The 25096-nt window shown below is 46.9% G+C and overlaps 1 protein-coding gene across 4 annotated transcripts in view; it reads left to right on the top strand.

The window, feature by feature from the left end:
* RAPGEF4 (Rap guanine nucleotide exchange factor 4) overlaps positions 1–25096 on the top strand; it is a 282253-nt gene that overhangs the window by 241597 nt on the left and 15560 nt on the right. For all 4 annotated transcript variants that reach the window (XM_036254269.1, XM_036254271.1, XM_036254270.1 and 1 more), the window contains 12 exons: positions 5127–5277; positions 7364–7452; positions 8187–8217; positions 8439–8517; positions 9679–9825; positions 11563–11660; positions 15699–15824; positions 16242–16420; positions 19508–19598; positions 23079–23129; positions 23885–23972; positions 24371–24435. In XM_036254269.1, coding sequence (XP_036110162.1) covers positions 5127–5277; positions 7364–7452; positions 8187–8217; positions 8439–8517; positions 9679–9825; positions 11563–11660; positions 15699–15824; positions 16242–16420; positions 19508–19598; positions 23079–23129; positions 23885–23972; positions 24371–24435 — 1195 coding nt within the window. The remainder of the gene's footprint in view (positions 1–5126; positions 5278–7363; positions 7453–8186; positions 8218–8438; positions 8518–9678; positions 9826–11562; positions 11661–15698; positions 15825–16241; positions 16421–19507; positions 19599–23078; positions 23130–23884; positions 23973–24370; positions 24436–25096) is intronic.

Raw genomic sequence — 25096 nt, 5'->3', positions numbered from 1 at the left:
AATGAATCTGCTGCCTCTACATCCTAGGAGGTTTGCACTTACTTTCCCCCTGATAATTTTAATACATGGAACCATTATTAGTTGAATTAAGAATAAGTAAATGAGCAGTAAAAAAAAAAAAATACAGAAAAATTACAGGTGCCTGTGGTGAGTAAGATAATAAGTAGGTAAAAATATATGAAATAATTACAGTGTTGAAGGCAGAGCTGGCATGAGGAAAATTACTCCGTGGAATATTAAGCCTACTGTTGCAGGTAGAAAGACCGTAGCCCGCACTGTGGACTTCACCTCTCCTAACTCCAGCCTGACACCTCACGGAGAGTGACCCAGTCTGTGCCCAGCCACCTCTGACTGACGCTGAGGTGCTGGTCCGACTCGATGGAGACCTAGTTGCTCAACGTCTGTGGTGCTATAGAGTAAATACTCGATAACTAAGCGATTCTGTTTAAAGATACTGGGCATTTTGGTGTTTGTGTAGACTTAGTCAGCCTGGAGACACTGAGTATGATCTTGTTTAGAATGTATCTGTGATCTTGTTGACATCTCAACAAGACAGAACTTCAGATGATTTAGAGAAAGGGTTTTAAAGAGCGATGGTAAGATAAAAAAAATTCTTTTATGTTTTAGAAAATTACGTTATATATAGCCCTCCTCACAGTGTGACTGAATTGTTCCAGGGAAGCAGTCAGCCAGCAAACACGAGGCTTTCGAGTTTCCACGCGCCCGGTCCTTGTCTGCGAGATGCAGGTGCAGCATGAGTCTCACTCACGGCTCCTGCTGTCCAAGTTCAGCTTTAGTGCTGCCAGATGGGAAGGGATCTTCTTACCACACCAACAGAAACCTCAAGTTAGGATTTGAATGGTCAGTAGGTTTAAGAAAGTTTGGTTAGTAGTGGTGAGTCACTACTTTCTAAATCGCCAGATATTGGACAAAAGAACTGGTTAAAACTATAGCAGAGAGGATCTAGCTCAGCTAACATTTCTATCAAATTGACAAGGCTGCAACAATTAACTTGGTATCTTGCACGCACTTAGTTGTCTTTGAGAATTTGTGGGGATCACTTTCTACCTCTCGGAGGGATTTCCCTGTTATCTAACCTAACTCAGCTGTATAATATATAGGGTGTCTCCCCAAAATGTATGTACACTTGGAACCATTATAAAGCCAGTGTTTATTAAAATAAATTTCATTTAAAAAATGTAATTCGCCCTGGCCGGTTTGGCTCAGCGGTTAGAGCGTCGGCCTGCGGTCCTGAGAGACCCGGGTTCGGTTCCCGCTAAGGGCATGTACCTCGGTTGCAGTTTGTCCCCGGCCCTGGTTGGTCGTGCGGGTGGCAGCCACTCGATGTGTTCCTTTCACATCGATGATTCTCTCTCTCTTCCTCTCTCCCCCTTCCACTCTACCTGAACAAAAAATAGAAAAATGTCCTCAGGTGAGGATAAAAATAAAATAAAATAAATAAATAAATAAAAAATGTAATTGAATTTACAGACACCCTGTATACATTTTTTGGCGGGACATCCTGCATGTTAGCATAAAAAATATTAATGTCAGATAAAACACAACAGCACAAACAAGTAAATAGAGTACTAGGGAGGGAGATGAGAGAACGGGGTTCTTGTCCCAAGAATTCCATTGATAAGTTTGGAAAAATCACCTCATTCTACCTCAGTTTCCTTACCTCTAAAATGGTGGTTTTGAAGGATACAGTGAAAGGGCTTTTGCAACTCACAAATTCTATGATTCTGTGAATCGTCTGCAATGAATTCAATGTCAGTGATGACTTTGGCCACTTGGACTATTATGGCCTTTTTAAAATTGTGTTTAAAATAACAGCTCAGTGACTAATTCTAGATTCTCTTATAGACTTTTACGTAGCACTTTATGAGATGCCAGAACCATGTTATTTTTCCGTGTCTCTTTCCATATTGAGACAAGGGACTTGGTGGGATGTTCTTAAATCTTGGGTTGCTATCTAAAGACTCTATAGTTTTTTTTTCCTCTCCCACCTTTTTTGTAGGAGTTTAATAAAATCTAAAAATCACGTAAACCTTCTAAAAGCCTGAGAAGATTGTTATGGGAATAAATAGAACCCCCAGCAGCTCGCCTGTCACCATTTCAGGTATAAGCAATTACATGTAAAGTCTCCTCTGTGTCCCTTAAGAATCTGATTCAGCCCTGGCCAGTTTGGCTCAGCGGTTAGAGCGTCGGCCTGCGGTCCGGAGAGACCCGGGTTTGGTTCCCGCTAAGGGCATGTACCTCGGTTGCAGTTTGTCCCCGGCCCTGGTTGGTCGTGCGGGTGGCAGCCACTCGATGTGTCCCTTCACATCGATGTTTCTCTCTCTCTCTCCCTTCCTCTCTCTCCCTCCCACTCTATCTGTACAAAAAATGGAAAAATATCCTCGGGTGAGGATTACAAAAAAAAAAAAAAAAAAGAATCTGATTCAGCAGACTGCTCAGGACTGGAACAGCACGAGAGGTCAGCCACAGGTGTGCTGCTGATACCTCTGTAGCCAACACCCAGGCGTTGTATTGTCTCCTGCGGAGGGGCAGCATCCTTGAGCACGTGCCTGGATTCAGCTATAAAAGTAGTATTACCTCCACCTCTGTCTTAGTAAATGAACATCTGTAAGGGGACAGGCCAGGCTGTGCTTCCTTGTGTTTGTCCAAAGGCAAAACTACTTAACTTTTATGAGAAAATGGAGAACGCCTCTTCCCCCAGATTCGGTCAGTTCTAGCTCCCAGGAGGCCAGGAGTTACGACCATGCCAACAGCAGGCACTCAGCTCTGGTGCAGGTTCCCATCATGCCGAGTCAGCTCCAGGAAACTTGGAACTTCAGCAAAAAAAAAAAAAAAAAAAAATTCCATTAGGATTTTTGCTTCCCAAATACAATTATTTAACAATTCCAGGAACCCAAGCACTAATGTCTTGTCACCGTAGCCACTGTAAAGAGCTGTATTTGTCTAGATTTGTAAACCCTATCGTTTACTCCCTGAACAACGTTGGGCGGATCTCTTCTCCCGTACTTCTCCCTGGTTTACTCATCTGTAAATACCTCCCCTTCATATCTGTGGAGAGCATTATGTGATCATGTGAGCATATTAGGCATATTTATTATAAATTGTCAAGCTCTTTACATATTTGAACCGTTATGCTAATCCTTCCAGTCAGGTATTCTTTCTTTCATTGTTGACAACAGACAGATTTCCCCAGCAGGAAAGAGGACAGGAAAAACCTTTGTTTTGACCTGCAGAGACATGTTGATTTAGTTCTCATATATGAGGGCCCGAGAGGTCAGCCACAGGTGTGCTGCTGATACCTCTGTAGCCAACACCCAGGCGTTGTATTGTCTCCTGGAGTCCAAACCAAGGTAACCTGGGAAGTTAGACTGACAGCCTCTTGACATCAACTTGAAATTTCAAACTGTTTCAGTCCCGTGCAAATTGAAAAGACTCTTTTTCTCACTCACTCTCGGGTGAACCAGTTCATGGTTTTATAATCTGTCAGGAATTATTCATTTGGTAACCACCATGCACCTGACTATGTTTCTGGTTACCATAAAAATAGTCATAAAATGTGGTGCCCAGTGTTGCAATTCTTTGGGGAAAGAAACCTGAGTTATGTGTGCATACAAGCAAGAGACCAAAGGGTTAATCAGAAAAGAATTTTCACATAAAATGATCTTTCTTCCCTTTTTTTTATTGTAAGTTCAGAGAGAATTGTAGCAATACAGGTTGAGCAATTTTCTTTTTTATGAATCCCGTGCTCAATTTATGAAAGCCATTTTGCAACACATTTACATGCAGGACACCTTTGCTTTAAGCTCTGTCATTTACCTTGATCATGATTATTTATGGCCTTTAGAAAAGGCCCTTTACTGGTGTAGTTCTCAAGCGCGGTACTGCCTGGGGCAGTTTTCTGTTTTGCCTTTGAAGTCCAGATGGAAAGCCAAGGCAGGCCCCGAGCAGGCAGCTCTGAGGCCTGTTGTGTAATGCGGAAGAAAACCAGCTGGAATTAGCAGTCTTGGATTCAAAATCAACTCTACATCCTCCTATGTAACCTGGCCATTTATGCTCCTTTCTTGTCAGTGTGCTCCCTGTAGAAAGGGAACGAAACTTCCATCGCAAGACTGTCAAGTGAGCTTACCTGTGGTACTCTATGTGCAAGCCACCACGTACATTGTGATGAGGAAAGTCTTCTGTGAACTAATGATCTGTAATAGTCACTGAAAAAGGAACAGTCTGTCTAGTCTAAAGTCTTCCATGATCACATACACATTCTCCTACTGTGATCCACATGAGGATGAACACCGAGAGGGGTCCTTTCCCTGACATGTACAGTGGGCACTCAATCAAGTAGCTGTATTAATAAATAAATACAATGTCTCTATAAAAGTCACTGCTAGGCATGGTATAGAATACAAAACAAATGATGTCTCATCCGAAGCCTCAGAGAGCTTACATTTTAAGATAGCTAGCCATTAAAGCACAAAAAGCCAGTATGAGTTGGTTGTGGTTCTAGACAGGAGAAGGAGGAATGGTATAGAAACTGTCTGAGTCCCTCAGCAGAAGACCAATTAGCAGGAACCTTTCCTCTTCCTCCTACTGGGTGAGCTCATCTTCCTCTGGCCTTACTCCTCCCCACACCAACCCCACACACTCCTGTATCAGTCATGGTTTCAGCATTACTGGATGGGCACTTGGAACAGGGTAACTGAAATGCATACAATGAAGGGGGTTAAAGAGATGTGTGCAGAATTGCGTGAACCAACCAGACGTGGCAAGGCACCCAGAGACAAGCATTACCAGCCCTAGACATGAAGCGCAAGGTGAAGGGCAGGCAGGAATGTCTACAGCCCGATGAAGGCAGAGATAGGCACAAGTCCAGGTGGAGCGAGCAAGTCCAATTTCTTAGGCAACTATCAGTCAAGGTCAGCAGTCATCAAGAAGGGTTTGTATTCATTTGGTCCAGAACTCTCGTGTGGGTGGAGATTTTCTTGAGGGCCTAAGGGAAGAAACGAATCGGTTGAAAGGCCGGCTGTCTGACGCTGGGGTCTGTCACGCTCTGCGCTTGCAAGTAGCACAAATGAGTGAGACGGTTGATGTCCTCCTTGACTCCCCGGAACCTACCACGCACAGCCTTCACAAGGCACGGAGCAGGAGAAAGTGGATTATGCCCTCAACAACAAGAGGCGAGTCGTCCGCCTGGTTTTGCAGTGGGCCGCCGTGTATGGAGACCTCCTGCAAGAGGATGACGTGGCTCTGGCTTTCCTGGAGGTACGCGGGTGCTCCCTTCCGAGAACACAGCTTTGTCCTGCAATACTCGGACTAGCAATAGGCAGGGCAGCCCCCCTGGAGAGACTCTAATCGCCAGTTCTAGACTTGGTTAACATGTCATTTATCAGAAAGGTGCTATGAGAAAAGTAAAGAAACAGCATTATCCCACCACTCAGATCCAATAACTGGTAGCATGTTAATGTATTTTTATTTAGTCTCTTTTTCTCTGTATATTTTCCATAGAGTAGCCATCATTTTGCAGGCTGCTTATTCCACTTAGCTTCATGTAAGGATTTTTCCATGTCAGTACGTTCTCTCGAAGGACCTTTGAGTAGCTCTGCCACAGATCTGTTTATTTGTTCCCGTATTGGTGAAATCTACATCATTTCCATTTTCACCTTCCTAGAGTAACACTTTGTGCATGTGGGTCCGTCCTTGCTACACTCCTGGACACAGGATTACTGCATCAAATGAAAGATTTGAGTGGAGTGAAGCAGATAACTTTCCTTTTTTTATTAATCCTTACTTGAGGATATTTTTTCCATTGATTTTTAGAGAGTGAGAAGAAGGGAGTAAGGGGAGAGAGAGGAGAAAGAGAGAAACATCAATGTGAAAGAGACACATTGATTGGTTGCCTCTCACATGGGCCCCGACTGGGAACTGAACTTGGAACCCAGAACCCATGACCCTTCAGTGCACAAGCCAATGCTCTAACCATTGAATCATGCCAGCCAGGAATTACTGAGACCATGAGGTGTTCTGAAGAGATGTGATTTATTTTGTTGTTTTTGTTTTTTTAATCCTCACCCAAGGACATTTTTCCATTTTTTTGTTCAGATAGAGTGGGAGGGAGAGAGAGAGAGAAACATCGACGTGAAAGGGACACATCAAGTGGTTGCCACCCGCACCACCCAACCAGGGCCGGGGACAAACTGCAACCGAGGTACGTGCCCTTGGCGGGAACCCAACCTGGGTCTCTCTGGACCGCAGGCCGATGCTCTAACCACTGAGCCAAACCGGCCAGGGTGAGATGTGATTTATTTTGTAAACACTGCTTTTCAGCTGAACTTCCCTTTCTTTCCCAGGGCTGGCCCCACAGCTAGCGTAGACCCTGGCATTCAGTTCTTGCTGACTCACTGGGTCCTCAAAGCTGAGATAAGGACCTGGCTTCTGCGCAGGCAAAACACAATGTGGCTTCTGTTTCAGACTTTATCAGTCTGTGTGTTCAAGAATGAGTGGTCCAAAAGAAACATACCCCTTATCTTCTTTTTAATCATATCATTTGCCAGGCAGAGCTAGGTGAGGGGGGAGGGAAGGGTGGACCACAAGAGCCCTTTAAAGCTGGGAGAGGAAGTATTTTGAAAGCGCGAAGGGACAATAGTAGCTTAGAATCATGGCTCGATCCATGGCCTCTGCCCGTGGAGTTAGGGCCCAGGTGTCGGGGAGGCAGCTGGGTGGCTCGGAGGTCCAGCGGCCCGGCCACAGCTCCAGAACCTCAGCAGAGACCTGGGTCGGTGGCACAAGCTCAACATAAATCTAGTACAGTGCTGAAGACCTTGCTTGCCTTTTTAACCACGACAATTAACTGCTACTAGTGGTAAATATTAAATAAACAACAACTACCAAATATCAAAATAAATATTAAAATTCCCTTGAAAAAATATTGAGGAGAAAAAAGTGTTCTTAGAAGGTAGGCTCTGAAATGACCCATTCCAAAACATCGCATTACATCGCCTTTCACAGAAATATCATATGAACATTTCATTAGCAATTACATTTAAAAAAAATTTTTTTGGTCATAAAATATATCCAACATAAAATTTGCCATGTTAACCATTTTAAGTGTACAATTCAGTGGCATTAATTATATGCACAATATTGTACAATCATCACCTCTATTTCTAAAATGTTTTCTCACTTTCGATTTTGGCTTTGGGCATATTTTAATATTTTCTTCTTTGTCTCCAGTCCATGAAACCATGGTTGGGAGATGCTAGTGAAGCAGATGACATGCCTTTATTGCTCTTTACAGAACTGTCATCCTTTTGCAGTTCTTGTTAAAGCCTGTGACCTTTGCCGATTACAGGAGTTTTATGTGTCTGTGTCCGACGACGCCCGGATGATCGCTGCCCTTAAGGAGCAACTGCCCGAGTTGGAGAGGATCGTCAAGCAGATGTAAGGAGGGGCTTGGCTTTGGGGTGCGCTTCCTCGCGAAGTGCCTGCTCTCCATCAAAACATCTTCACAAAGTCCTCTGTCCCCCAAGAGGTGAAAGCTGGTTTTTCAACAGCCATGCCACGTCCTGGTTTGAGCAGACGGGGCCTGGGGCATAGATGCTGGGATAAGGCCAGATAAGGAAAGGACTGAGATTCTGCTCAGCTTCCTCCTAGGCTGGGGGCCTGCCAGGAGAAAGCCTGCAAAGAGAAATATCCTTCTTTAGGGCATCTATCTCAGTAAACATGGGTCCCTGTGTTTCAAAGCAGTTAATGCAGTCAGAAAATGGTCAGTGGCATTTAAAGGAAGTTCGAGGGGGATTACTTACATGGAAAATTCACTTTCTGCTGCCAAGGCTGTTGATGGTGAATATTTGTGTCCTGTCAGTGAAAACACAGGTTTTTGCATGCTGTTCCTCAGCCACAGATTGAATAGTGGAGAGAGTGTATGCTGCTAGATTTTGAGAGCCAGAAACCCGGGTTTTTAACATCAGTTCTGCTAGGGATCTGCCTGTGGCAAGTGCAGCTCTCGCCGTGTCCTGCACGTCTCAGTATTAAAGTGAGGACGCTCAGATTGCCTCCTGAAAGGATGCTGGGATTTCATTTTCTAACATAAGATTAGAGTTATTTACAAATGAAGTAATTTCAAATAATAGGACCAATGGTATCAAATAATGTGCTCTCTCTGTTTCTCGTAGTTCAGAAGATGCCAAGAATCCACAAAAGAAGGTAAGTGGCGATGGATTAAGATTCTTGAATTGTCTGTGCCCAGCCAAATGACAGTTCTCCAGAAACGTTATATTGCGACATGCAAAAGGGATGTTTTCATCGATACAATACATGTTTTCTTCATTTCTTGAGTCTGCTTCTCAGGCGTGTTTCCTTCGAGCTGCAAATGTGCATCGGTACTCACTCTCCCTTTAAAGCCAGTACTGTTATTATTTTTACAGCACAAAGTTCTTTTGCAACAGTTTAACACGGGCGATGAAAGAGGCCAGAAGCGCCAGCCTATCCGAGGCTCTGATGAAGGTGAGATGCTCTCCCAGCTCAAGATTGTTTAGATTGTTTGATCAAAACCTTCTGGGAATTGTCACCTTGGACCCACAGAATAGCTTTCCTTGGGGTGCCCCTTTGCACCCCAAATGGGTTGCTTTGAGGTGCCCTTTTGCATTGCAGTTACTTATGTTCTTGAGCTCTGTGCTTGGAGCTGAGGTGCTCATTCACGCTTCCCTGATTCTGCCTCTCTCCCACCACCACCTGTCCTTGAAGGAAAGAAAGATCATCTCAGGGACCAGTTGTCAAGGTTGCCCACCTCCGGGAAGGGCTGGCAAGAAAGTAGCTGGCACTTGGTAGATACCTAGCAGAAGTGGGGTGCCAGGGTCATTTGCAGAGTAGGGCTCCTGTCCCGGAGAGTGCTCTGCTCTGAGCACAGTCTCGTTAGCAGCCATCAGGGAGGTGCAGATGATGGCCATTGTTATTTGCTTAAGATTTCTCTAAAAAACCAAAACAAAATGAAACAAATAACATGATACATTTTTAAATTTTTAAGCCACAAATGAACCTTGTAATTTAGGAGTGCCTCTAAACCCAAGAATTACAGTAGCTAGAACTGCTTACAGGGTTTGTGTATTCAGAGGTGAGCCTGTGGGTGCCACTTTTGTATCTGCTGACATCTGCTGACTTAAATGCCTTCCAAGCTATGTGGCCCAGCCCCAAAGTACACCAACCACTGAACAAGGGAGCTGGAGTGTAGGCATACACGGCCCCAGGCAAGAGCACTCCTGTTGCAGAGGTGTTAATGTTGCCCCCCCCCCACACACACACACACACACCATGCAGCAGTAATCTAGTCATCAGCCCTAACACTCCCTGCATTGTGCAAGCAGACAAGGACAGACTCAGAAAATTGACTGAGCCTTTCATTTTTTTCCCATGATCTATGTGTAGGTTTTTCACAAATAATCTCTTGTTGTTTATTTTAATTGGGAACTACAGTTGGGTGCACCTATTCTTAGACCAATGCTAAGGACAAAGAGCTTTAGAAGGGGACAAACAGGTGTAGACGAGCCCAAATAAATACACTAGTAAGAATGGCAAGATGCCGCAAGTTTTGGAGGATGTCTGCATAGCTTACAGTTTTCTTAAGAGCTCCCAAGACTAACTGACCACATTGCTCTGCCTTCCCAATAGTTCTGTTTAAGGTCTATTGCATGGACCACACCTACACAACCATTCGGGTGCCGGTTGCTGCCTCGGTGAAGGAAGTCATCAGTGCAGTTGCGGACAAACTGGGCTCTGGGGAAGGCCTGATCATCGTCAAGATGAGTTCCGGAGGAGGTAACAGTACTTTGGTAACTTGCTTAGTACTTTGAGCTTCTGCAAAATGAGATGTCTCATCCCGACAGAAACCCCACCAGGAGCTAGTGTGGCCCTTCCATTTGATCCAAAGGGGCCAAGTGGTGCTGTGTATCTTGCCATGGATGACAGAAATCATAGGGTTAGAGGGGAGCTGGGTAAGAGCCCGCTCTGCAGCAGGAAGGGGTGACGCGATCTGTCTGAGGCGGCTGGAACTGACGACTGGAGTGTGGATGTCAGCCTGGAGTTCCTTCCTTATAAAACCCAAAGAAAATGCTTAAGGCCTTGAAGCTCTGAGAAACACAGACACCAAGAGAGCATCTGGCACGACAAGCTAAAGTCTGACGTTGGAGGTGGTCATAGGCTAGTTCGTCTCAGCTGATGACGGTCCCCTCCTTACGCAGCAGAGAACGCTGGCACCCGGGTCATCAGAGATGGAAGGAGTCTTTCCCCCACAGAGTTACTCTGTGCTTTCCTGAAATGTCATTTATTCATTCGTCATAAATTTGCTGGTCACTCAGTGGGGCTGTGACCAGAGAGGATGACTGGACATAGCCCATGCCCCCGAGTTGCTCCCCAGCTGGTAAGGAGGTAAACAGCAAATGAACCATTACCATCCATGCCAGCAAGAGCTTAGGAAGGGACAGCAGGTCCGTGGCACCGAGAGCCAGGAGGAAGGCGCAGCCAGGTTACTGTATCCGGTAATGATTCAACAGCCATCTGGGGAACCTTGCAGGATCAGGTGAGCTATTTTTGCTGCATTTGGAGGCAAACGACACCACTGATGTAGGAACGTGGAGGGCATGCTGGACTCGCCCGAGACCTCTCCTTTCATTTCCGTCGCAGTCATGCAGGGCCTGGGCGTCCGCCCTCGCTGGCCCTGGTGTGTTCTCCCCTTGGCTACCCCCGGTCCATCCCGCTCTTCCTTAGGTCTTCACCCAAATGGCCGTGTCTCACTCAGGACCCCCTCCTGATCTTGATTCCCTTTCTAAACTGCAGCTTCCCCCTTCCACATGCTGCCTGGCCTCCTTCCCTGCTGTGTTTCTCTCTTCTCATCACGTCCGCTCTACTGTATGTATCTTGGTCACTGCCTCCCTCACTACGATGTAAGCTCTTCTTGGACTGAGATTTTTTCTTTTCCGCATTGTTCCCTTCTGTATCTTCATTGTCTAGAGTAGTGTCCAGCATGTAGTATAAAGTCTAAATAAATATTTATTGGATGAATTAATTTTTACAACATAGAAGGCTAAATGTAGGTAATGCAATTGCCCTCCAAATTAGGAAATAAATGAAAACTAATAATAAAATTTCCCAATCTAAAGTCATATGGGATCTCAGAACCCCCTGCCTAAGTTTTCTAAAAGTGCTCTTTCTATCTCCAAAAGGCTGGGCGCGATTACCATCTGGAAAGATAACTTGTTACATAAATAGCAAGTGTGTTTTGTATGTAATTACAGTTGCAGCACAGAGCTGGGGGAATTGACCCTCGGGTATTTGCAGACCTGTTTCTGCGGTCCCTTCTGATGGCATCCTGAGTGTCGTGTGCTTGTGTGAACGCCGTGTCTCTTGTATTCAGTGCGCCCCTCCAGCGCTATGTTTTATGCAGGCGCTCTGCATGTTCCCGTAATTCCCCGAGCTGGCAATTTGTTGGTGTGATTAGGGCAGTGCAGCAAATCTCAGAGCATTTAATAGGCAATCTCATGCTTTTTATGTTCACAGAAAAGGTGGTGCTCAAGCCTAATGATGTTTCCGTGTTTACGACGCTCACCATTAACGGACGCCTGTTTGCTTGCCCGCGAGAGCAGTTCGATTCACTGGTAGGTGTGCGTGGCCTCCTCAGCGCCGCGTCTGCAATCAGGAAAGCTTGTCTGGAGCGTCACCTGGCAGTCAGGGTGAACCGAGCTGCTAAAGGGCTCGAATGCTGCTTGCTTTCCCCCTTTCTGCGGTCTATGAGGTAGGCCTCAGGTGTTCATTTGAGATGATCTGCGCTTAGGTTTCCTTCGTGGAATGAGCCCAAGTAGCACCACTCCTGGGGCATAATGCAGCTTTCAGAACTCTTTGCAGTAATTCACCTCCTTGAAATACCCCCGATTTAAATATTAATATTAAACATATGAATTTAAAAATAATTTTAAGGCATGTTATCCTGAGGTATCATATTCCCTAGGAGGACGTAGAAATACACTGTGGCAAAGCCCCCTCCAGTCTGCGAAAACGCTATTTCCTGAAAGTGTTCTCTGTCTCGTGTAGGAAATGCCAGGGGCCAGCAGGCTGCCCCAGGTCCCCGAAACACTTGTCCCCCGCCACACCGAGCTCTCGGTGAATACAGGAGTAACTGGCTCATGCTAACAACGGAGTAGCCTACTCTCTTTCATGCAGGTGGTAGGGTTCATCTCGGTTTATCCTATAAAAATGAGGCTCGGAGGTGAGTACCTGTTAGAGTATCTTAGAAAGCCTGTGGGGCCAATTCAGAGGATAGAGGACCAGTGTTCTCCATCTTTGAACACACAGAGGCTAGAGGTGAACGGCATTGCCTTTGGGGGGAGGGTTTAACTAACCACATAAGTACTGCATGCTATGCTCAAGTTGAATCCAATTGGACATTGTAGGTAAATCAAGATTTCCCTCCTTGGACTGTTAGAGCTTGTTTTCGCCTCATCATAATTCTGGTTTCGGGTCGGGGGGAACCGTTCTGTACACGCGAGCACAACTCCGCAGATTTTTGCAGTATCTGCAGTTCACCCAGAGAGGAACAACGGCACAGCCCCAGTTATCTTACTACCCCTGCTCCACCGTGGCCTTTCCTCAGCCACCAGCACTACAAGATCTGAGTCTGCTCACTGTCCTTTCGTATACTTTTTCAGTCATCCACATTCATTGCTTTCTAAAAACTAAATATTTCGCACTGAGGGACTGGGAAAAATAATGTTGTAAATGAGTCGTGCTGCCCTCTCCTGGAAATAAAAGCTGTCAAAACCCGGCTGAGTGTCGCACAGAGAGGGTGCCGCGTGAGGCGTGTGCCGCGTGAGGCGTGTGCCGCGTGAGGCGTGTGCCGCGTGAGGCGTGTGCCGCGTGAGGCGTGTGCCGCGTGAGGCGTGTGCCGCGTGAGGCGTGTGCCGCGTGAGGCGTGTGCCGCGTGAGGCGTGTGCCGCGTGAGGCGTGTGCCGCGTGAGGCGTGTGCCGCGTGAGGCGTGTGCCGCGTGAGGCGTGTGCCGCATGGCGCTCAGGCCCCTCCCGCCAGCTGGTCCTTGGCCACTGTACGCAATGCTGCTGTGTGTGCGGGGAGCCTGTGGACTGTCTCCAGCTCCCTATGGGGCAGACACCGACTTTTAAGCCTCTGTTTATTTGCACATCATCCAGCAGCCTTACAAGTTTTTAGTCCCTGCAAGTCTTCCATTTTAAGGCCTGAGCCACTGAAAGGAATTTACTTTGCAACAAGTACCCGGGACAGGAACTTGTTTAACTTGTTCCCTATTGGGTGTTCCATCACTCACTGGGCAGCAAGTTATGTCGTCGTACTTAAGAGTGGTCAGACCTTACCTGAGACAGGCAGCTCCTTTTCTGGCTTTCTAAAGATTTCTTTAATGACAGTCCTTCTAGGAAGAGGTGTACACAGGATGCCTGCTCTCCGTAACGTTGTCCAGAGCCTGGGCGCGTCAGTGCAGACTTAAGTATCTGTTTTGCGCTCCGTGCTGGGCTAGCTTCTGTGTGGCCCTAGACTGGCGTCCCTTATGACAGTCACAGTCACGTTAAGGAGGCCAGACGAACACAAACAGCCTGGAACAGAACAAACTGTGGTGCTAAACATTGTCTAGAATTAGCAGAGTGCCATCGATTTAGCACAGTTGGTTAAGGGCTTGGATTCTGGAGCTTTGAAAGCTCTTGATGTTTTATTGAAGCATAGCTATTAGTACACAACAAATCATGATAAAATCCATTATACTGTGATTTGGTTCTACAATTTTCTTTTAATCCTCACCTGAGGAATTTTTTTTGTTTATCTTCAGTTAGAGTGGGAGAGAGGGAGGGAGGGAGAGAGAGAGATGTGAGAGAGACACATCTACTGGTTGCCTCCAGCACAACCCGGACCAAGGCCAGGGACCGAACTGTAACCAAGGGACATATCCTTGACCAGAATCGAACCTGAGACTCTTTAGTCCGAGGGCCGATGCTCTTAACCTCTGAGCCAAGCCATCCAAGGCTGATTTGGTTCTACTTTTATCCATTCACTGGTTCCTTCAACTTTTATTTAGTGCCTACTATATCGTTCCAGATATGGCAGATAGTTTTGGCTCTGGGATGGTCTTGAAGATGAATCCACTATGGTCTTTGTGACTCAAGGAACTCATAGTGTATTGAAGGACACCAGAGTGGAATGAGAACCCAGTATGACAAATGTCACGGGAGAGCGAGGCACAGAGCGTGAGGAGAGAGACATGCTGGGGTGGCAGCTTACTCGAACCATCTCCTTGTCACTGACAATCTGCACATCCTTTCTGTGTCTTAGTTTCCTCCTCCGGAAAGCAGGGGGGTAACAGTGCTGCCTCTCGATCACCGCCATCCGGGCCTCACAAAGAAGTCAGCTCTCAAAGAAACAGCGGAGCGAGAGGCCAGGAGTTCTGCGCCTCGGTGTAGGCAGTTTTCAGACCTGTACGTGCAGTGCAGACCCTACACAAGCTCCGACTCTCCAAAAGCCCATTCATTTCTCCCACGTGGTGGTTGTGTGTCTGGGAGTGGGGTGTGTTGATGCCTCTGTCTGTCCCTGGAAGGTGCACATGAATGCCAGTAGTTGACTCTGCTGATGTGCAGGGCAGGACTTGCCAGTCAGGGCTGACTCCTCGCTCAGACTGCCACCTTTCAAATGCAGGGGCCACCAACATCCTGAACGTGGAAGCTCTTTAGTGCCTAGAATGCAGTGGGCTTTTATAGAATGTAACGGTTACGGGTGATGATGATGATGATGATGATGGTACAACTTGTACCGTATTAGTACTTCCCATCCAAATATAGACTACCTAAATATGGTATGCATAATATGAGGGAAATTCTTGTTCAGTTCATGTGACTTTTATAACTTTGTACATATATTATAGATCGACAGGTATTAATATTGCATCCCTGTTTCCAGTGTATGTGAATCATTCATCTAACCAAGGAAAGCTGTAAATCATTTTTCTTAAAATAAAATGAAATAGTTGGATGGTAAGTTCTGACTGAGAGTTCCAGAGACCAGTGGAGTTTGAGTTTCTGATGCCTCACCCAAAACATCACGACCATGTGAAAATCATTCTTAGCACAACATCTCCCAGAGAGAGGAGGAATCTCAGTACCCAGAGCCCCTCCCCTCTGACCCAGGCCCTGTGCGTGAGAGGCGGGGCGTGGCAGCTCGACCAACCACAGTCACCAGCCCCTGCAGAGTGGGTAGTAATTAGCCCTGCCGCTAAACGTCCGACCCTGGCGTGCCTGCCTGAGACAGCTTCCTGGGGAAATAGGAGGAAAAAGCTTTCAAGAACGTCTTACTTCTTTACCAGAGAAAAGGAATTGTTTCCAGGGAGACCCCAGGCCCAAGCAGAAGAGACCCTCCACAGGCCACTCTGCTTTGACTCTCACTTGTCACGGTCCACGTTTTTCAGTCAGAGAAACTGATTATGGTGCCAACGATGACTATAAAGAGGGCACTGAAGTGAGTGAGTGTTCAGAGTGAAGGATCTTTCCCCTCTGGGTGAAATCAAAGTTTCAACACACTCCCGAAAGCATGTGCAGAATCCTTTCCCCTCAGCCACTCGTTAAAGCAGTTAGCATCAAGTGCTCGCCTGTTTTGAGATTCTGATATATTTTTGCATGATTATTCATAGACTCCCTTGCCAGAACAGGAAGGCCCAACTGTCGGAACAGTGGGAACTTTTGAACTGATGAGCTCGAAAGATTTAGCATACCAGATGACAATTTATGATTGGGAACTCTTCAACTGTGTGCATGAGGTAAGCTGCTTGATTGAGAACATTAGCGGGACCCCAGCCACCCGGGCGAGACCTGCTGGCACCGCTCAGCTGCAAATGTCAACGTGTCGCGCAATGTGGAAACCACATGATCATTTCTTAAATACTGAGTTTATTACTAAAGCCTGTCAGAAAGTCTTTGAGTGTTCAAAAAACATCTTTATGACTTACAGTAAGCTATGTCCCCCTGAGTCTATAAGCCAACAGTTCCTAGTTTATTGTTAATAGATTTAACCAGCCTCATTGAAGCCCTTCAGGCCTGGAGTCCAGGTTGAATCCCGGTCAGAGATTATATTCACATTGGCTGACCAATGTCGACTTGTCTGGACAGAGAGAGAAACCTCGCTGGTGTTGCGATTGAAAAGCAAACAAGTGAAATTGTTTTCCTTTCTCTTCTAGCTGGAGCTAATCTATCATACATTTGGAAGGCATAATTTTAAAAAGACCACGGCAAACTTGGATTTGTTCCTGAGGAGATTTAATGAAATTCAGTTTTGGGTTGTCACTGAGATTTGCCTTTGTTCCCAGCCCAGCAAACGTGTTCAGCTCTTAAAAAAATTTATTAAGATTGCAGCCCAGTAAGTATCGTGAGCTCGGGAAGAGAAATGCGTTCGAGCTGCATGTTCAGTTTGTTCTCCCAGACTATACCTTAAAAAGAAAAGCAAGACACAGGATCAGTCTCCTTGTGCACCAGGACCAACCACAGGGGCTTCAGAATAACCACACTCTTGTTTGCAAAGGATGGATTTCCTCTAGTGTTTATAATATTTGACATCATTTTATAAATGAACATCTTCCAGCATTGATGCTGGAGCCAAAATCATAACCTCTTTCTGCTCCAAACTACACAGATTGTGCCCCCTTCAGTGTAGGGAGTCCTTCAGCAAAGTTCTGTTGCAGGAAGTTCTGTTTCAGGAGGCTCCTGGTGTCAGTGTCCAACATGACACATTCTCACCAGTAGAGGGCAGTGGGCACATGCGTGTACAACAGCACTTCCAACTCAGCCAGAATAAAATCGGTAAAATGCGAAACGGCGAGCTAACCTGGTACATGAAACTCATCTCCATAAACATCAGAAAAAGCAAGCATCTTATAAATATTCTATTTAACAGCACTTCATGGGAAACAATTTATTTGCTGCAGGGGCCAGTTAGATTTCTCCTTGACATGAATTTAATCTTCTGCTATTTAGATATGCCTGACAACCTCCTGTTTACATCCGTGTTTCTGGTATCACCACAAGGCTAAAAATAAAATGCTAAATGCGGCCTGTGGCTGGGAGACGTCTTTCCTTTCTAAATGCAGGGAGCTTGAGCTCAGGAAGGTGGGGAGCACAAGTGACCCCAGCTAGGCAATTTTCTTGAGCCAAACAGTTTAGATCCCATACAGAGTCTGATTTCCAGAGCTAAACAAAGAAGTAAATGCTGCTTGACATTGTATACATATTGGCTTGCCAAAAGCTTTGAATTTTTTGCCCCAAATTTGAAGGTTCCACAGGATATCCAAATCCCTTGGATTCAAATGCTGGTGTCTCTTAATTTGGAAAAGCTTCCCTTTTGCAGAAAGATTTGCTAAAAGGTTGCCTGTGAATTTCTGGTTCAGAGTGTATCCACTTTCCCTCAGAGCCTGAATAGCCTTGTTGCAAGAGACAAATGCCTTCACATATTTGGAAGATGATTATGGAAACTGTGACAATATGTGCCTTCCTGTTACAAGGAGCTCCTGTTTCGTCACCTCGGCCTGGCAGTGCTAGGAGCAACAAGGGGCTGGAGAGCAGGCAGTGTGCACCCAGACTCAGGGGACTAGGCCCCGTGAGGGCCACCCTGTGACTTTACAAGGAAGCCCAGGAGACAGGAGCTCAGGAATTTGAAAAAATATTTTTGCCTTTCTTATTGCTCTTCCTTCTGATTATGTAAATGAGTAGGTGGATTTGGCCTTGGGTTTTAACTGGCTTGTGCTACTTGACCATTATTCATCTGTGCTGCCCTGCAGTGGCACTGTCGCCGCAGCCTGGCCGGAGAGGACTGCAGACGTCTGCAAACCGAGAGCTCAAGGCTGGTCTAACCCAGAGGCATGGATGTGCCGTCTGGTATTTTTAGAGAACTTCAGCATATTCTGTTTAAGCTCTTGGACCTGCCCAGAACTTTCTGAAGTGGGAGATCTTAATCTTATCATCCCCTTTTACGGGTGAAGAGACTGAGGCTTAGAGAAATGTCCTGACTGATTTAGGGTGATAAACTCAGTTGGTAACAGTGACCAGAAGGGCAAGTCTGCAGTCCTGCCTGCTTTCTTTTACGATCGCATGGACCGATCAAAGGCACACGTGTGTGCATGACCATGCTCACTGCCTTCGGCCCTGTCCTCACAGCAAGGGCCTTGCTCGATCTGTCACCGGTGCTATCAGATACACTGAAACGTCTCCGAAATGTTTTCCCATTTCCACACACACCATTTAAGAAGCACTCATTGTTATCTCCGCAAGAACAGGGGCAGCAAATGCAACAAGTTAATTAGCCTTTTACAGAAATGTTAATCCAGACAGGATTAATTATGACATAGTCAATTTAAATAACCACATGGATTTGGGGTAAGGAATTTGTGCTCACTGCAAAATGAATTCTTATTTCCCTTTTCAAGGAACTGGTATGAGGTTGATCCTCACCCGAGGATATTTTTCCATTTTTTGTACAGATAGAGTGGGAGGGAGAGAGGGGAAGGGGGAGAGAGAGAGAAACATCGACGTGAAGGGACACATCGAGTGGCTGCCACCCGCACGACCAACCAGGGCCGGGGACAAACTGCAACCGAAGTACGCGCCCTTAGCGGGAACCGAACCCGGGTCTCTCCGGACCGCAGGCCGACGCTCTAACCGCCGAGCCAAACTGGCCAGGGCGGTATGAGGTTGAGGATACCCCCCTCCACCACCAGCACCCCTTTTTTAAATGAATCCAAGTACCTGGGCTAAATATTGCCATTCTAATAAGAATCTGTGGTCTTGTCCCTCAGTATTCTTATTCTTAAATATATGTTTATAAAATCTAATAGTGGCATAAGTACAGATTCAAAATGATCAGCTTCATTAACATCAGTAAAACACAGAGAAAATAGGGTGTTTTTTTTTTGTTTTGTTTTTTTCTCAATTGCTTAGGTTTTCTTCTCAGCTTTACAACTCCTTGAGTCCATAGGGAACATGACAGGTACACTGATCCTTTTCAACAGATTAGACGCATTTGCATGGCCAGTGGGGTCCGGTGGCTGCAGCAGTGTGATGTCCTTGCTCCCCCTCAAGCTGCCCGCGGAGGTGCCCAGCTTCAGGCCGCACGCCCGGGCGTCAAGGACATTTGCTTCCTCTCTTCCCGCCCCATGCGGTTCCCTCAGGACCACAAGCTTTCAGTGAGCTTTGGGATCCTAATTACAAACCCTAGGGTAGGTGTCTTTAAATCCCTTCTCGAAACCTGGGCTTGGCTGGCCCATACCATCGCCTTCCTGGAAGCACAGTGGGAGATCGAACAGCAGAACGCGGTCACCCCAGTGGAACCCGCAGTGTCCCCGTTCTCACCAGGAGTCCTGGCGAATATTAACGACGATCAGAAAATGGGACTCTAATTTTTCTTATTTCACTCGAAAGTGGCATTTTATTCCAACGCGTGCCTCTTGTGTTTCAGCTGTAAGGAGTACAAAAACCTGAATTCCTTTTTCGCCATCGTCATGGGACTGAGCAACGTCGCGGTGAGCCGCTTGGCCCTGACGTGGGAGGTAAGCCTCAGCCGGGAGCAGCTGCGCCTCGGGCCTCCTGGATAAAACCGCAGGCTCACCGGTAAAACGCAGGCTCACCGGTGAGCTTGCTGTGCACAAATACCATTCACTCTCGTGTACCAGTGGAGAGTGAGACGCTGAGGGAGATGAAATGTCTCCTTTTCCCAGTTACCTCAGAGTGTGAATTTAAAAGGTATTGTCCTTTCGTGTATGAAAGGGATGGAGGGGATCTCGGCTTCTCGGTCGATATGATGTAAATAATAACAACTCTAGTTCCTAGGTAGAATGTTAATCAAACACATTGTTTGGATGACTTCAAAGGTTTGGTCATAGATTCCTTTGTTCTCTGGAATGTCTGCTTGTTGCTTTTGCCTTAAACCTTACTTATAATTAAGAGAGGATAGAAGACCCATTTTTTTTTTCTAAGTAGTCATTTGTTTCTGGGAGAATTAACCAAAAGGCCAACTGTTTAGCCCAGTCAGGTATCTCTTAACCACCTGGCAGACCTCTCTGTGTGGAGGAACAGCGTCGGCTAGTAGTCACTTTGGGGCAAAAGTTATGCAGGTGCATTACAAGTTTCTGCAGCAAATGTGATTAGTGGTTTGCTGCCAGTTGGCCATTTGTGCTAAAGAACACGCTCAGTTTTCATTAGCTAAGTACTCAAAACCTGCCCGACCCCTTACATGTGGTATTTAGTCAAAGAAATACTAATCTTTAACAGAGCATACACACAGAAATAGACACTTACTAAAAAGAAGACGTATGTGTAAGTGGGCCACAGAGAGAGGGCAAGAAGTGGATAACGGAGACCGAATGTTCACGGGGCTTACAGGCGGCTGATGGCATCTCTAAATGTGTTCCTGAAACATGGCCTTCCCTGTGTCCCTCTTGAAACTGTTTTCTTCAAGGGAAACATTGTTTATAGGGCAGGTCCTCACAAGTCCTTCTGCCCTGGTTTTCTCTTAAAATTCCAGGCAGCTGCAGCACACAGCAGCTCATCCCCCGAATATAGGAATGAGGGCATGGGCGAGGCCCCCGTGCCACGCAGCTGTATCGTCTTCCAACCGGAGAAGGGCAGTTAGTGCTGCCAGTGGAGCTGAGCAGTGAGGACATCGTGCAGGCTCACCTGTCCTGAGCCTGCAGCTCTGGGACTCTGGAGACCTAGGGGGTCCCCTCAGATGCTCTGCTTTCCCCAAACTGTTTCCAGTTTCCGACCCTCCTCCCCCAGAGTCCAAATGAGTTGGTTGGGATAATCAAAGAAGTATAAAGCCTCACAGGGGTCCAGGAAGGCCTGGTGTCGGTGCTACAGCAGCCAGACATTGAGGCTGTCGTGTGTGGGAGACGGTCAGGCCCCTGTCCTGGTCTGCAGAGGCCGCCCAGGGCGAGAGGGTGCAGTCAGCAAAGGCAGGGAGTTTCCTGGCAGTCTTTCCGGCTCACGGGAAGTAAGAAGGCATCCTCATTCTGTGAGCTTCTGTTTCCATCCTTGCATGTTGCTGAAAAGAGAAGATTAACCTTCCATCGTGTATACGCCTTTATTTTTTAAGGGGAATATAATTATATCATTCGGCAGAAAGCTCTTTAATTTGGGTTTATCTACCTGTACTTGCCAAGTACCCCTCAAGGGCCTCCCATAGCAACTCCCGTGAGAACCAGGATGAGCAGCGGGGAGCGGTGCCTGGCCCCCAGCAGCTACAAAACCACATGAAGCTGTCCGTGAACAAAACAGCAAATCAAGTTCAACTGCATGGAAGAGGAAATGGATCAACGGAGACGGGGAGACCAATCTGCGATAAAGCAAATGGGAATGACAGCCTGGAGCTGGTCCTTGGCCCCAGGAGTACGACACTGGGGCAGGGTGGTTCTCTGAGGGGCTGTCCTGTGCCCTGTGGGGTGCTCGGCAGCATCCCCGGCCTCTGCCTACTGTATACCAGCTGCACCTGTCACCTCACCTGCCAGTGACAACAACAACTCTGCAGACATTTTCAAAATTCCCTGGGGGAGGGGTGCGAAATCACCCCCAGTTGAGAACCACTAGTCTGGAAGCATGGGGTGTGGGCAGATAATAGACCCGCAACATTTTTTATTACCGTATGCCCTCCTGCCTTTGACCCAAAGCCAGCACAGTCAAGAAAGAGAACTAGTATGACAGATCTAACCAAAAAATGTAATTCACTCCTGGTTCGTGAAAGAGTCTGTGTTCATAGAAGGTTTCCGGTGAGGATGTGGGTACTCCGCGTGGGATGAGACCCTTGCGTCTCGATGCCCACCTGGCTTTCGTCCCTCTGAATGATCCCTCCAGCAAGGTGTCACGTTTCCCTGGTGCCTCACTTGAAAATAGGGGCTGGCAAAATGAATTTGGCGTCCTAGAAACAGAAAGAATATATTCTACAATGTTTAAGAGGGAATATTTAAATCGATTCCGATATAAGGGGAAAAGAAGAGAAGAGCTTTTCTGTGGGTGGCGGAGGCCTGGTGGGTGACTCGGTTGTTGATGTCCCCGTCCAAGCAGAGCTGAGCTGGGCACCCCTGAGGCCCGGGACTCGGCTGTGCTTTCATCGTCTCGGAAGAGGACGTGTCCCCGGCTCCCTGATGATGTGGCCCAGTCAGGAGAGTTCAGCTTCACTAAAAGCGTAGAACCCAAGCAGAGCCAGACCCATAGACCGAAAGATGTTTCGGAATCGGCCTTCTGCTGTGGATACATGGGTACAGTCAGTGGTGTTGAATCGTGTGCCGAAATACAAACACAAGGAGTGACCAAACTGATGGGACTGTCCAGTTTTGTATCATAGCGGGACAGGAAAATCCTGTGGGAGAAATGCCCGTGTGGACAAGCGGCTCGTACAATAGGACAGGAAGCAGGTGGTGCGAATTACTGAGGCAGTGGCCGTATCAGCTGGGGGGCTTTGGGCATTTCATGTAAACTGTGAGACTTAATTTCTTCCATCTATAAAACTCAGGTTTAATCCAGCCAAATAAATATTTACTGAACATCTACTATGTTCCTACACTTTTGGGCACTGAGGATATAGCAATAAACAAAACTGATGAAAATCCCTGTTCTCGAGTAGCTTGCTTCGTAAGGGGGAAGGGTTAAAACAGGAAATTTTTAAGACTTTCAATCCCAATATTCTCTGGTCTAAATTCCTAATTATGGGAATCAGGGTTTCATTCTGAAACACCTGTAATCTGGGAATGTAGTCCTCTTTATGAATAATTCATTTCAGAATCATTATAAAAGCAGGAAGACCAAAGCATCCAAGGTTACTTTTGGTTCATCTAAGTTAAGACTTTTAAAAGGTAAGTTCTCTGTACTCTGGAAGATCATCCTCAAATGACAAGGCAGATTACCGTCTGGCCTGTCCTCAAGCTATTGTGATTAAGTGCCCAAAGAAATGCATTTCCCCTAGAAATGGTAACACGTGATACCCATCCAGATATCGAATCCGACACACGAGTGTGGCATTGTCGTTTCATTCACAGAAACTGCCAAGCAAGTTCAAGAAGTTCTACGCGGAGTTTGAAAGTTTAATGGTAAGTGACAGTGGCTCCTTCATCTGTTCACTGTCTGCGTTAATCCGGTTTCTGATGAGCTGAATTGAAGTTCTCATTTCAGAAATTTTATCTGTCCTTGCATGACTTTAAGAAGTTTATGATCCCGTTTTAGTGCTGCTAAAACAAGCATGTCTGACTAATGAATGGCACCCTTGGGAACTAACTTAAAGAGGACTTATGTCCCACATAAGGTCAATTTGTGTAACTAAGAAAAGCAGTGTAATAAGATCCTTTTCATCTAGCACAGGTTGGCCATGGGTTGGAAGTTACATTTTTCTTGGCTTGCCAAAATTATTTCCCCCACTGGCTGGGAGGTGTTAACAGGCAGAGAAGGAGCGAGTGGGACTTGGCAGGAGCGATGCCATGGATGGTGTCAGACAGGGCAAGTCGGGACTGGCTGCGCGCGCAGAGGGGGGTGAGCCCAACTGCCGGGAGAGCCCGCTCCGGGACCAGGGAATGTCCTGCTTGGGGGTTGTTTTACACCTTTTATATTTGCTAGCAAAGGAATCTCTCCCCTTGATCCTTATGGGCAAATCTCCCTTTCAAACAAGAAAGGAAGCAAAAACCAAAGTATTTTCATGTCACATAAAGTTGTTTTAAAACACAAATCAATTTGTTTAACTAGGTCTACCTTTTCCTGGTAGCTACGTTTCATTCCATGCTACCCGATGGCGGGGTGACGTGGCTGGGTGTGTTAGGGGGTACAGCTAATCGGCCTCGTTGTTTCTCTGAAGGATCCTTCAAGAAACCACAGGGCCTACAGGCTGACGGTAGCGAAGCTGGAGCCTCCTCTCATCCCCTTCATGCCTTTGCTCATCAAAGGTAAATCTGAGGACGTGCAGGCCGCCGGGGATGACTGTGGGGAAGGAAATGAATAAGAGCCTAATCAGATCGGTCTTGTGGGTAAGAGCGATTCCACCCTTCCACTGCTTCCTCGCGTCCTCAGTCCTGACCTCGGAAGGGATGGGAAGGTTATTGGAGGAGCAGGAACCGCAATTTGGAAGACATGATAGTAACACAGAGGGTTAGGCAGGAGATTTTACTAACCTCAGGTAAAGTGCTTTAGAAAGTTAAATGCCTAACATAAAGGAACTATTGTCAGGATTTTTCCCGCCGCAGTGTTATGCAAATCCTCCAGCATAATCGAATGGGGCTATTATGGTTTCTTAGTATGACATATTTCTGTTAGTGATTCGAATGTGACTTTTATTTCTTTGCAGATATGACATTTACTCATGAGGGGAACAAGACGTTCATTGACAACCTAGTCAACTTTGAAAAAATGGTACGTGTGGTATTATAACCTGAAGCACAATGTTGTTTTTTTTAAAGTAAAATTTGCATTTGTGCTCATAGAGCAACTAATTTTCATATATGCTGCCATGCTAAAAAGGTAGTTGCACATAAAGGAGTTTTTAAATATTTGGTTCAAATTGGCTACTACTTTTAGTCTGTCAGTTCTCTTTTGTGAGACAGAATGGTATTTGTGTGGGGCCTCAAGCAGCCTTAGCCTTTGTGCTGTGTGCTGGTCCTGGGCTCTGAGCTGGTCCTGGGCTCTGAGCTGGTCCCGGGCTCTGAGCTGGTCCCGGGCTGTGTGCTGGTCCCGGGCTGTGAGCCGGTCCCGGGCTGTGAGCCGGTCCCGGGCTGTGTGCTGGTCCCGGGCTGTGTGCTGGTCCCGGGCTGTGTGCTCATCCTGGGCTCTGAGCTGGTCCCGGGCTGTGTGCCGGTCCCGGGCTGTGAGCCGGTCCCGGGCTGTGAGCCGGTCCCGGGCTGTGTGCCGGTCCCGGGCTGTGTGCCGGTCCCGGGCTGTGTGCCGGTCCCGGGCTGTGTGCTGGTCCCGGGCTGTGAGCTGGTCCCGGGCTGTGTGCTGGTCCCGGGCTGTGAGCTGGTCCCGGGCTGTGTGCTGGTCCCGGGCTGTGTGCTGGTCCCGGGCTCTGAGCTGGTCC

This window comes from Molossus molossus, unplaced genomic scaffold, assembly GCF_014108415.1.
Source record: "Molossus molossus isolate mMolMol1 unplaced genomic scaffold, mMolMol1.p scaffold_m16_p_11, whole genome shotgun sequence".
NCBI classification, from domain to species: Eukaryota; Metazoa; Chordata; class Mammalia; order Chiroptera; family Molossidae; genus Molossus; species Molossus molossus.
This window is presented reverse-complemented; position numbering and strand designations above follow the sequence as displayed.